The sequence below is a fragment of the Ammodytes marinus genome, assembly GCF_949987685.1.
Source record: "Ammodytes marinus genome assembly, chromosome: 10".
Taxonomy (NCBI): Eukaryota; Metazoa; Chordata; class Actinopteri; order Uranoscopiformes; family Ammodytidae; genus Ammodytes; species Ammodytes marinus.
Window position 1 is genome coordinate 4,640,234 of NC_137214.1, and position 14,215 is coordinate 4,654,448.

General features: G+C 41.7%; 1 protein-coding gene across 1 annotated transcript in view; it reads right to left on the minus strand.

Annotated features, from left to right (window-relative positions):
• Positions 1-2,514, minus strand: part of ablim3 (actin binding LIM protein family, member 3) — a gene marked incomplete at its 5' end in the record, with an annotated part of 53,106 nt that extends 50,592 nt beyond the window's left edge. The window contains one exon of the mRNA XM_080034964.1: positions 2,367-2,514. Within this exon, the coding sequence (XP_079891090.1) occupies positions 2,367-2,514 (148 nt within the window). The remainder of the gene's footprint in view (positions 1-2,366) is intronic.
• Between the last annotated feature and the right edge of the window lie 11,701 nt (positions 2,515-14,215).

Genomic DNA, 14,215 nt, shown 5'->3' on the forward strand with positions numbered 1-14,215 from the left:
GGGGGGGGGGGGGGGGGGCTCCCATGTGTCTGATCATCAACCTTCTGACTCTGAATGAATACAGTAGAGTTATAATTTTCCTGGCTGGGCATGTATTTCTCAGAATGTCAAACAGATAAGTTACACCCAGCAATGTTACAGAATCCATATCCCTTATAACATTCAATGCAATTCAATTCAATTCAATTCAATTCAATTCAATTCAATTCAATTCAATTCAATTCAATTCAATTCAATTCAATTCAATTCAATTCAAACTACTTTATTTATCCCAGTCGGGCTAAATAGTTTTAGTCAACCAAGTCGACAAACAAAACAAAAAAAAACAAAAAACAGAACCACAATCAAAGCTACATTCAGACACCCTGTCAGTGGCATCTAAGGGTGTAACGGTACACAAAAGTCATGGTTCGGTTCTGTACGGTACGGTTCTCAGTTTAGAAAAAAGGAAAAATGCAAAAAAAAAAACTGTGTGCAGCATTGACTACAATTGCAGCCTATAGGTTTTTTTCAGTATTGAAAATAAAATACTGCCGCAAACAACCAAGGTCTCCAATAAATAAGATACTTCTCAAATAAAAGTGCAAGTTCTGCACCGCAATCGAAACAAGTCTGTGTACTGTATATTTGGCATATTCACGTGATCTTGACGCTATTTTACGCCATGATTACACATTGCGGTACGGTGCAGTTTGGTAAGGTACGGCCTGTGCGGTACGGTACAAATACGAGTATGTGTATTTGTTACACCCCTAGTGGCAACATATCAGCATTGAGCCCAATTTCAATAAATAAATAAATACATGTTATAGTACACAGTTGTTTTTACAATGATTGGCCTATATCTATTCTAGTCTAGTGTGCCCCCTCAGCAGTGTTTACAAAGCTAATGCCAGAAGGGAATAAAGGAATTTGCGTATCTGTTTCATTCATTCGTTCCTTTTAAAACATTAGAAAAACATGACACACTAGTCCTGTTGTAAGGGGACGTGAGAGTGTGTCACCACTGGGTCTTTTGTAAGTCACAGGAGCTCACCTGTAACACTGCAGAGCTAGTTGAGTAAAGTCGTATTAGACAACAGTGTACAACAGAGGGGGAAAATCCTCTCCAACTTGGCAGTGCAATATTAAGCTCCCTTAGCAGGAGCCTAAGTCCCCTGCAAGGCACCTGTGATCCGTTCCAATCCCCACAGAGGGCTAATAGTAGCACACAGCATGCCTACAGTATAGGTGTTGGATGGGGGATACAGCGCAAGCTTATATCTGTCAGTGTGTGTGTGTGTATTTTTTTGTGTGCATGGTAGGTAAAATGACCAAAGTCTTGTTTGCGAGTCCACTACTGTAATAACTGAAGGCCCATCTTATCTTAGGAATACTTCACCCATACGGAACCAGCGTTCTATCATTATAAAATAACTATTATAATATAATGAATGAGGTTTTTCTTCCCTCTGTCTTCCCTTAGTCTTCCCTTGGCCCAGCTGTCCTGTTAATCCTAACCCTTACTGTGATGTCACAAGAAGGAAACTGTAGGGTTAGACAGTGAGACCATAAAACACTCTTTCTGCCTTTTCTCAGGCTAAGATGATCCGATTTTTTTTTTAAATTGCACATTTATACTTCATAGGATCTCCGAGTTCAATACACCTTCATATTCCAACCGGTGAAGTAGGCCTTTAACTTCAACATCATTTCTGATCAGGAAAACCCATGGTCTGGAGACTTTGTTGCTATAGTGCTGCTTGTCTGCTCTTAACACTTGTTGTGTTTTGTGTTGTCAAGATTCAAGATTGGTTTATTTGTCATATGCACATTAACAATAACAGCAGAAGTCATTGGCAATGAAATTCTTAAGTCCCAGGCCCCTCTTAACAATGCGATTAAAAAAGAAGAAAGTATATATAAGAGAAACACACAAGTGAAGAGAGCAACACCTGAGACACAAATAAACAGAAAAGTTGTGCAAGGACACAGTGCAGATAGAAAGTGTAGAGATAAGATGCGACATATAAATATACTGTCTTTGTGTTTGTTAGTTGCTTCTTTATTTAGCTTTTTACTATATGTACTCCAATGTGCCTGTATTTTCATTTTTGTAACATGATTTTGTAGTTGTTTTAGTTTTATCTTTTAATTACATTTTAGTTTGTCTTTTTTTCTTTTACTTCATTTCTTTACCTTATTGTATTTTAATATTAGGAGGACATCCTTTATAAGCCCTTCAGGGTTTCTTTTGTCCCACCCGTGCATTCATGTCTGTCTATGTGCATCTTTTTGACATTTTAATCTTGTTTATCTTAACAATAAAACTAAACTAAACTAAACTGTATATTGTGTTGTTATGAGATGAGTTTCCCATGTCTTACCGGTGCAGGTGAAACACTTGACGTGAAAGTGTGTCTCTTGGACTCGTACCACCTCTCCTTTGCACACTTCCCGGCATCGCTGGCACCGGATCGGTCCAGAACTTTGCTCGCCGCCCGCAGAGCCTCGGCGATAAGCTGCAGAAGACATGAATACAATATTTATAATATAATAATATGAATGAGATGAATATTTCATTGACATTTTTTTCTTTTTTTTTTGCAAGCTGAATTGACACTTTGCTTTCTCTTAGTTACGGTTGCTCTCACACAAACCGAGAAATATTTGCAAAATAGGGTTTCATGAAATGTACCTGGCTTTTAAGGAAAGTTGGTCAAGGCTGCTAATATAGGCTATTTGGACAGACATGCTAGCTTTCGGGTACACTTTCTCTATTGTATGGTTGTGACTCCAACCAATAGGTCCACAGTCATTGAGTCATATGCCTAATACGGAAGTAAAATATTGGCATTGTCCACAACATAGTCAGGCCCCAACAATCCATGGTCAGTGAATCTAATAAGCACAGAATCACAATGGAGTTACAAATCACAATGTACTCCCGCATTATCCTCAATCAAAACTGCTTCTCTTATTAAAATAAACCTCTCCACTGTCGGCTGAAATCCATCCCAGGAATTGGTGCTGTGACTATAGGATGCATAGAATGGAGCCTTCTGTGCACTTCACACAATAAGATAGTGTGTAGTTCTGTCAACACTCCTCGGGAAGCCGTGAGGTCTGACACCTATAAGCTGGGTAAGCTCCGGGCTTTCTCTCCCACTGTCTGGATTTTTCACACACTCATTCGGGGATGACACACGCACACACGCACACACACACACACACACACACACACACACACACACACACACACACACACACACACACACACACACTGCTGTGTCAGGTTAGAAAGTGGATAGATAGATCCCCTTACCACATTATACATTAGCTTACATGTCAGACTCCTGCAAGCCCCGATAGCTATTTCACATTGTCAGGGAAGCAAGTTCTCGCATACTGAAGCCTTAACAGTCTTATAGTAAGCCTATGTAGTCAATACATGCTATCACGGGCAAAAAGGTCAAAAGGATGTTTTAATCTGATTTAAATTGAGTTAGGAAAATGAATTTATCTGAGAGCTCAACCACCAAGCTTTTCCAAATACAAAGACTGTGCCAGAACAGCTGGGTTCACACAGTCACTTATTTTCCTCCATCTTCCTGAAGGAGCATGTGAGTGGGGCCTACACTCTGTGGAAAGCGCTATTATGGCAGGATAACCAGCTGGCCTCCATGGAAGGAGCACCACCAGCACACACACACACACACACACACACACACACACACACACACACACACACACACACACACACACACACACACACACACACACACACACACACACAGGTTGCCGTGACAGAGCTACGGATTTCTATTTTCACTGTGTGTGAATCTTGAAGAACTCGCAGCACTTAAGAAATGTCTTGCACGCTACACAGCCTTGCTTGCTCCAAGTTTGAGGGGCAGTGTAGGCTGCAAGCATGTGTACTGAGTGTGAAGGCGTACAGTACATACTGTTTATACACCCATGGGTGCAAGAGACAATGTATGCGTGACTGGATTTTTTTCTGTGAAGTGCAGGAGTGTGGGCACTGGAAAATATGCAAGCATGATTGAGTCCCACACCCCAATCTCCCACACTCAAAATCACTGTTGAGTTCATTGTTTCATTCACAATGCTGGCAGCGCCACCGGGGAAGCAGCCACTTGGTTCAACTAATTGACACTCCCTTGGAAGTGAGGGTTTTGTAAAGTGTGTGTTTGTGTGTGTGACCACCAAGGAAAAGGAGGGCTATCTGTTTTGCCGTAAAAACACAATGAGCAACACCGATCCTATCAGCTGTGAAAGGGAATGTAATGCGAACTAATGGGCAGTACATGCAAGCCTGTGCCAGCAGCAGCTCCAACTGGAAAACACACACACACACACACACACACATACACACACACACACAACATTATATTTGCAATGCTGAACTTCTAGAATCGGCAGCAAACATAATCCTTTGGCACAGTATAACAGCCAGGCAAAGGTGTTGAGAACATACTTTGAGGTGCAGGTACAAAGATTCCTCCCTAATTGTCATAAAGTATATTTTAATGAATGGGGCTGCTTCTTCAGCTTTCTTGAATTCACGCCAAAAAGCCACACCACAGGTAAGAATCCAGGTTCACAACAATCAACCAGGCGGATGAGAAATGATGTAACACTATCACACTGTGTTCATTCTCATTGAACGCAAGCCAAGCTCTGCCCTGTCTAAACCCATTATATAGCTCTCTATAGACAACAATCCTCCCATCCTCCTCTGCCAGGCTGAGGTGTTGAGTCATTCCTTCTAATGATAGCCGTCACCAGCCTACAGGTGTAAATCCACTGACTCCAAATCAGTGGCCAGCACCCTGGGAGGATAGAGCCGGCAGTAGACAGTTTGATAAGAACAGGGCCAGGGTCAGATAGAGAGGCCAAAAGCTTCCCCCGGGGGACTGGGAGGGAGGCTGCAGCTATTTCTGCCCCAGGGAGGAACAAGGGATGATCAGTGAGTGGAGTTTGAAGAGTCAGGCAAAGAATCAAAAGCAGCAACACAAACCGAACATGTAAGTCATTCTGAAAAGGACAATGTTGCTTCACACATCCCAATTCCACTTGACATACTTTTGTGTAGATTTTTTGCAACAACATACCCATAGGCTACTTTTCAGTTATTATTCTTCAAAAATGCATCTAGTGTTTACAGACCTAAGTCAGGTTTAAAACAAATGTAAAAGCCGAATCGCACTGTAAGCCACTTATGCTAGTGAAACCTAACTATAGCTTAAAGGGTCATTAGGCGATGTTTACTATCCAAATTACAGGAGTAATTCCACTGTAACAAATGTGTGACTTACGTAAGGGATAGAAAGGTTTGTGACAACAAGGACGTGTTGTACGACTGAGTTAAGCCACAGCACAGCGTTTTGGAGAACTAGTAATGTATTGAACTAAACTTCACAAACTGGGCCCATTTCATGCATCATTCGGTGCAAATAGACAAGTTGCCATACCATGATGTACTTTGATAGAGCTGTGCAGAAAAGAGGGCTGGTAATCTCTTTAAATGGATGTTTTGGGCATTTTCTACCACATACATCTGCAAATGTCTCCATATCCAAGCAATAACCAGTAATTATTGAAGTGACATGGGGGAAAAAACTACTTTTCTCTTAAAATAGGCTACATCAAATCATTTCCACAAAAGACGAAATAGTTCATGTCACTTGTGTGTCTCGGTGGCAAACCAACTGTTTTTATTAAGAATCCCATTATAACCCCTTGTATCCTTCTGGGTCCTTTAGACCATTTTCTGAAATGAGGTTTACCTGCTTGAGAACCTGATGGTCAAATGACTTAACCTGAATCCAACATCTCTATATGGTACTACTAAATAAAAATACTATCGCTTGTTGTTGCACATAGGTTAAAAAGCAATGCAAATATATCAGTAAGAAATGCATTTTTGGAGATTCTCAAAATACTAAAATCAACCCTGAATACTAGCAAATACTATTATACAGTCCCATGTGGTCCCTGCCTGTCCATAGTTGAAAATCGCCCAATGATCAGATGTCTCCTTGCCTTCCCCCATCCATATCCTCTCTCTCTCTCTCTTTCTCTCCCTATGCGTCTCCTTGGACCTTGACCAGGGGCATTCATCAGAGCAATGATAGTGTCCAGTGGTGTCACAAAAATACTGTCACTCAATAGACAGAGAGAGAGAGAGACACAGAGAGAGAGAGACAGCGAGAGAGAGAGAGAGAGACAGAGAGAGAGAGAGAGAGAGAGAGAGAGAGAGAGATTAGATTGGTAGTGACAGTCTGAATGATCACTCAATCCTACTGGAAGCCAAGGTCACGGAGACAGCAACCTTGAGGACGCAACATAGAATATAGCCACAATGGTGTTGCTTTTTCTTCATTCGTTCACATACATACACAATATATTAAGGGCATACAAATATAAACGCAACTGAATTTTACTTCCATGCCATCTCTGTATATCTTTCTTTCCAAAAGAGCTCAAGCACAAACAATATATAAACCACAATAGCTGCAACTGCAAATGAAAAATAAGAACATGTACCTAATTTTATGTTGGGCAAGTAAATACATAGCAGTTGTACCATGACTGAGTTACTCTGAATATTCATGTGTGTGTGTGTGTGTGTGTGGCTGGCATCTGTGTTTGCATCTGTGCATCCTTGTCTCCAAACCTTTGTTCTCTGTGTTATTGAACTAAGGTGTGTGGCAGCCGGAGTGATGAATGCCATTGGGCCCTGGTGTGGACTGCTCACCAGATGAGGGAGAAAAGCGAGAATCAATTTGGATGATACAGCTCTGCCCTTGTTGGGACAGAAGAAATACAACTGACAAAACAGCATGGGAAGTATACATCATTAATAGCATTTGTTCTATTTACTTCATATGCCATCTTTCGAGGGCACAGCTGAATGACAAAAATAACTGAGCAAAAATGGACAACTCCTTAGTGGAGATTGCAACTGTAGCTGTTGATTTCAATACTGATGCAATTCAAAATATGTCTTATTCCATAATGTTGCATGAGGGGAAGCAAGTCTTTTCAAAGTGTAAGACACCCGAATGAGAGTGTCTTTTGGATGTATCTCCCCCTGGGTTCCAATCCACCATACTTCCCCACTATTTAGTATGCCAGAAAAAGATTTAGGATATCCCAACACATGCACGTCAATTGTAGTATGCTGAAAATACACAAATGTCCAACTATCTCCAAGAGCATTTTGGAGTATTTCGTCTTTATTCTTGACATTTCTCGACATAATGAAAAAATAAATCTTCCTTATCTGATTTTCTTTTCTCTCCTGTGGCCCTAAAACTCTTCTGTACTTTAGTATCTAGTGTAGTAAAAAGAAAACGTATGTGATTTGGAACGCAGGGTCCTTGTCTGTTATACTTGAGAACTCTAGGCTTACAGAGAGAACAGGGGGAGAGGGGAGCATGATGTCTGTGATGTATGGCTCTGCACATCTCCTTGGCTCCCTCAGCTCAATGATCAGTATATTGATCAACATGTGTTTTATCACTCCCCTGAAACACACACGCATACATGCACACACACACACGCACACACACACACACACACGCACACACACACACACACACACACACAAACAAACAAACACACAATCAGAGAAACAGCCTGATTTATTAGTTAGGCTTAAACTTTGCAAAACTGCATACAACAGTATTTCGTAATGGACAAGACAAATTTCAATGTAGCCTTTGACTAATAAAATAAATAACTTAACTTGTTTCTCTGTTGGCATACAGTAAATGACCTGTTAGCAAAAAGCAGGTCCTTTGCACCAGCAAACTGACTCCATCCACCCACCACAGCCCTTTGCCTGCCTGGTCCAACCAGCCAGGCAGAAAATAGACAAGTCAGCCCCGGACACTTACACACTCAAACCCAGTGACCATGAGAGATAGAAGGGCCACAAGATGAAGACAGACGGCCGGCGCTGTGTGTAATTACTGTGTGTGTGTGTGTGTGTGTGTGTGTGTGTGTGTGTGTCCGTGGCCTCTGGGCTATCACACCCAATGCAGCGGAAAAAGGCTGTGCAAAGGACAGCCTCACAGGCCCATTCATGTCCACAGACCTTGAGAGTGTTGTGGAGAGGGAGAGGGGAACATATGCTTGACTGAGTGGAGGAGAGGAGAGAAATATTCTTCAGCTCCGATGCCTGCTATGTGTTTTTTGCCTAAAGCCAGACACATGTCACACCACCAACTGCCTGCTGTGACCATGATGGTACACACACACACACACACACACACACACACACACACACACACACACACAGTAATTACTGTCTTAAGAAATGGATAACGAGACGGCTTGAGTTCCCATAAAAGGATTAAGGTGATAAAACACAAAACTGGACATCCCCAAAAAGTTTATTTGCCGAGCAGGTGACTGAGAGATCGGCTGTATGAAACGTGCACGCTATATAAGTGATCACTGTATGAATAAAGAGCGATTTAACACTTATATTAATATAAATAGATCGCTTACTTCACCAATAAGCCTGTTCAGTGATGCCTGCAACTAGTGACATGCCCTTTATTGCGGATGTAGGGAAACTACACTTTCTATTAGTGCAAAAAAATATGTAAAAACATGGAGCAGATTCACACAGTCGAAAAAGAAGATAAAGTCAGCTGACCCTCGATCCAAGGTATGAGATGCCCAGCCGCAAGCATTTTAGTGGGGTTAAATCGCCATGTAATTGTATGAATTTAATTGACAGAAAATGACTATATCGTGATGTACTGTATGCCATTACAGTGTTTTAAAAATATCTTATACCGTGCTGGAAGATTTCTGACCATACCGCCCAACCGTCAACCCTACAGAGTTTCTCACACACACTCACACACACACTTGCATGCACAGGTTAACAAGATGTGTATGTGTGTAAACGTCTGCTTTCCTGGCATTTGAGCACATGCCTTTTAAATCACAAGAGCTCTTTGACAGCTCTCCACCCACGCTGGCCCCACACGCTCCTCCCTTGTCAGCTGAGAATTTCTTTTTAAGCTTAACAAAAGAATTCTACACATTTCTTTAATAGGTTCTGCACAGCAAGGGGAACTGGCCAGTCTAAGGCTATTAGGCCTCAGTAGTACCACAGGGGTTAAGAGCACTGGATGAATAAATGGAGGGCCCACAACAATGACAAGCCAAATAATGAAAGATGCAGTAACACTGGTTCCCTCCCATAGACACACACAGGGCAGGGAGAGGGAGGACAAGCAAGCACATGACACATTTCAGTTCATCTAGCAACCTGGTATCAACTTCAACTGGCCTGACTGACAGCTGAGGCAAGACACAGCAAGCAAAAACATTGTTTTATTCCAGCAGTGGTCAGTGCTGATTCTATAACATGTCTTCTTTCATAATAGTAATAAAACCTCCAAAAATGTACATTTTAGGTGTTTATTTGACTAAACCTTGTCTGTTTGCTTCTGTATATGTTGTCCTATACAACCCAACCTTAATGCCCATCGGTTTATTCAATACTTTGAGTATGAAGTGCCACAAATCTCAACTTCTAAAGCACTAACATCAACTAAACTTTCCATGATCATTCCCAGCACTATTCCGAATCCGAAGGTTATCACAGAAGGATTTTTTTCATGTTTTCTGTTTATTCTTAGAAACGTTCCCAAAATGCATTTCTAAGACATGTTCATCAAGACTTTTGGTTTATAAAATAAATCAGAAGGCTGTATCTAAAAACTGTGGGTTTGTTTAATGTGTTGTAGATATGAAATGATCATATTAACTCTGGCTTCTTCCAACGTCTAGATTTTTGTTTTTTAAAGAGAGGCAAATGTACACTTAATTAGATAGGTATAGCCAAAATTGCATATTCAAAAAGCTTTAATAAAATTGTAATAAAATGGCAAAGTTTCAGGATTATCTATTAAACAATTTACCCTATTCACCCACAGTGTATCGCCTTAAGTAGCAAGGAGAAGGCATGCAAACAGGCATGCAAACAGGCATACACACACACACACACACACACACACACACACACACACACACACACACACACACACACACACACACAGCTGAACAGGTCAGACCTAAAGGGAAAGCCCTGATTCAGCTGACAGGGGATCAGGGTCACAGTCAGCTGATACAAGGTCAGTTTAGCATCATGGCAGCCCCTGGGTCTGTGGTGGGGGAGAATGACAGACTAGAGGCCCCTTCATTCAGGCTGTCACACTTTACTCCTCATGTGCTGCAGCACAGATCAAATCAAAATCAAATCCGTTTTATTTTGTATAGCCCAATATCACAACTAGACATTTGCCTCAGTGGGCTTCACATTCCATACAGTATGACACCCTGCCTTTAGACCCTTAGCTCGGCTGAGAAAAAACTCCCAGTAAAAAACCCTTTATCGGGATTTTTTTTTTAAATTGAGAAACCTCAGGGAAAGTTGACAGAGTAAGGGATCCCTCTCCCAGGACATACATCCTGCAATAGATGTAATAAGTAGAGAAAAATCACAAAGGATAGAGAATCAACCAAACTCCACAAGACCAACCCAGTAGGCAGGTCAGAAATGCATTGTGGGTGGACAGGTGGACTTTAATGGAGAGAACAACAGCTGGTCCCACCAACACACAAAAAAACAATATGAAAGAGAAGTGACAGAGGAGAGAATGTGCCCTAGCAACAGCTGTGTTTCTGGGATGAAGAATCCCCCAAAAATGCCCCTCTTATGGATGAACTGTGGGCGCATGTTACTGTGACCTCTAGATATAATTAGCTCACATTATCCTCTCTAAAAACCTGAGCCAAGTCTGTTATCAGGCTTTAGTGCACATTATTTGATCAAGAATGTTTTAGCTTCAGTTCTATTAAATCACATTTTAAATGTGTTCACTTTGATACATTGGGGTTAAGTGCAATTTCATGGGTTTGAACCTTGATCTTATTTTAGTTAACACCTTTCTGCAGTCTATTCCATCACACAATAAGACTATTGGTACAGGCTACAGGCTGGTTCAGCTCCCGCTCTCTGCCCCTCACCTAAAGGTATATTGTCATCGCGCTTCAAGTGGAGAGAGATAGAAGCCGCGCGCAAGATTTTGGACTTACCACTGGAACTCATGATGCCCGGTGAGTTCTCATCCGAAAACAAAGCGTCTGCCTAGAGAATAATCCCATAAAAACGTGTGTATACTCCTTCAAAATATATGTTTGTCATCAATTAAAAAATGTAATTAAATATGAAGGTTTATGACGCTCCTCGCTCTCCGCAGCACTGCTTCCAGTTCATCTCTGTGAGCCGGGAATAATAGAGCGACAAAAAATGTACTAAAAAAAAAAATGTCAATCTTGAGATATTTCCAGTGAGTCTAAAATCCAAACGAAAGCTCGTGCGGTTGCCGTGTGAGAATGTCGCGTGTGTTTTCTTGTTTTTTTCTCTCATCAGAACCGGGCGTCAGCGGCAACACAATGCTGCTCAGTCGGATTCCACCTTCACATTTTTCGCTCCTGGCTCCACGGCGCTGTGTGTGTGTGTGTGTGTGTGTACCGCTGCTGTCAGCGCGTCGCCACACAGACGCAGCGCGCAGGATCCGGTCTGCACTTTCAAAATAAAATGAACGTTGACTATGGATGTTATTCTCATGACATGCAGTTTGTGTATTCTGTATCCAGGCTTTCAAATCTACAATATATAATCTAGACAATATACAATATAATAAAATAAAATACACACAGAGCTTATGTTTGATTTACTCCTGATCCTGAATAGCCATCACCTGATACACATCAAACTAGGCCTACTTATTTTATATCAAGGTGTAGGCCTAAGCATATTGCCAGATACCTTCATTTGTCCATTAAAGGTAGAGTAGGTGATTCTGGAGAATGCTTATTGCTTAAGGTATCTCGTTATTCTCCGTTAGTTACCTGTCCGTTTACAGAGCCTAAATCTTGAATATAACATTTTGGCCTAATATATTTTAAAGGCTACTCGCCGCTTGCTTTGAAATATTTGGATCCACATTTTTTTCGCTAATTTAAGGCATTATTAATTGTGATATAAAAGGGTTTTAAAGAAACTATCATCAAATAGGCCTATTCCTCTAAAAGCTTATTCCCACTTGATGTCATTTGGATCTAGAGGCCAACCAACTGTGAACTAAATTATATCATAATGCTTTTAATTGTGAAAGTCAATTGGCCATATTTCCTGTGTTTCCCGGCCTTACTGTGGGTGTCTTGACTTCTCTCTCTTTATCCCAGGTTTTGGACGACGTCACTCGGGGGCTGCTGTGGACGCTTTGGGGACACCGTAGCCCTACATCACACTGCAAGAAGTGCGGAAGTGGTCCAAAGTCATTAGTCTCGCTCTTAATTCATCTTTCACGCGAGGCAACAGGCAGAGTGTTCTGAAGTGTCTGAAGCATTTTAAAATCATTTATAAAAATATTAGACATATTAAGTCAAACCGGCGTCATTTCAAAGTGGGGCAGGACAGCTGACCTCTGCAAATAATAGCCTACATGAAACCAATTTACTAAACTCATTGATATCATGAGTCTGGCCTGGGGGAGCTTTTCTGAATGGACTCGTTGGTGTTTCTTGCAGCGGTATAGGCCATAAGGCCAGGCCGCGCTTGTTGCTAAAACTGTTGTGACACCGCCCTCTTCTGGAAAAGCCGCGTAAGCAAATGAGTATACTACTTGCTGTAGTTTGGTCTGGCTTTGCGAGACTAGCAAATGAGTAAATTGGATTAGTGACGGTGGAGCTGTTGTCGAGGAGGAGAGGTTGAGGTTAATAGTTGAGCGAAATACTGTTGTGTTGACGGCTGGGTTTGGTTGTGGTGCCACAGTGACAGTGTGGACGGTTTTGAAGGGTCAGTTGAAGACTTCATTGTTTAACTCAAAAAGGTTCATTTAGTCTAACTTTGTCAATTAGGCTAACTTATATGTTCATGAAAACAGACTAGTGTTCATTTGTTTGTTTGTACCTTGACATGTTTCGACTAGCCTACTTCCTGCAGTCTTCTTCAGAAGCGTCAGTGGAGATCAGGAAACGGGCCAGGGGACAGTAAACCGGGACGAGGGGGCATATATGCTCTCCCACACCTGGGATGCAGTTCTCCATAGAACTGACGGACAGCAGCGGACCAGCCGTCCTGCCTCTTCTGGCGGGACGGCTGGTTGTCTATAACATCAGCTGACACAACGCGCGTCACAGCAGCAGCTGACGCTTCTGAAGAAGACTGCTGGAAGTAGTCGAAACATGTCAAGGTACAAACAAACAAATTAATAGTGGTCTGTTTACATGAACATACAAGTTAAATGAACGAATTTGTTTAGGCTAGCATTTGGGTAACTTCTGTCTTTTATATGTTTTTTTTTAATTCATTTTATTCTTAGACAAAACATTTTTACTATTCTTTTATTTTTTTTATGCACACTGTAAAGCACTTTGTGACCCCATCTGTGAAAAGTGATATACATACATTTTACTTACTTAATTACTTACAATAGGCCACAGGTACCTGGGGTGGGATGTGAAGTATAATGCCAAACATCACAGCAGTGTTGAAACCCCTAAGCAGTTTCAAGTCAAGTCAACTCTCATTTACAGTATATCTAAAATATAATAGGCCTATTGATGGTCTCAGAATACCTTTACTGGTTTAAATGTATTGTTTGATTAAAATCCCGAAATGTTTTTGAGAACTGATGATGACACAATGGTTATTTACTTTCAATGTTTTCTAAGTTGGCCTCTTTAGTTGCAAAAGTCTAGAAGAGACGTCAGAATAGAGTTTGTTTGTCGTTTTTAAAGACAAGCACACACAATGTAGTGGCCATTTATCCAAAGTGCATTTTAGTGTATCATTTTTTAAAGACAGACCGAGCAGACTTGATAATATGGTTGTGTGTGTGTGTGTGTGTGTGTGTGTGTGTGTGTGTGTGTGTGTGTGTGTGTGTGTGTGTGTGTGTGTGTGTGTGTGTGTGTGTGTGTGTGCGTGCGTGCGTGCGTGCGTGCGTGCGTGCGTGCGTGCGTGCGTGCGTGCGTGCGTGCGTGCGTGCGTGCGTGCGTGCGTGCGTGCGTGTGTGTGTGTGTGCATACGCTGTTTTCATTAAAGTAGGAAGCCCGGCCTGGTCCTGAGACCTGGAGGAAGCTGGACAATGACGGGATGTGTGAGGCGCCTCTCTCT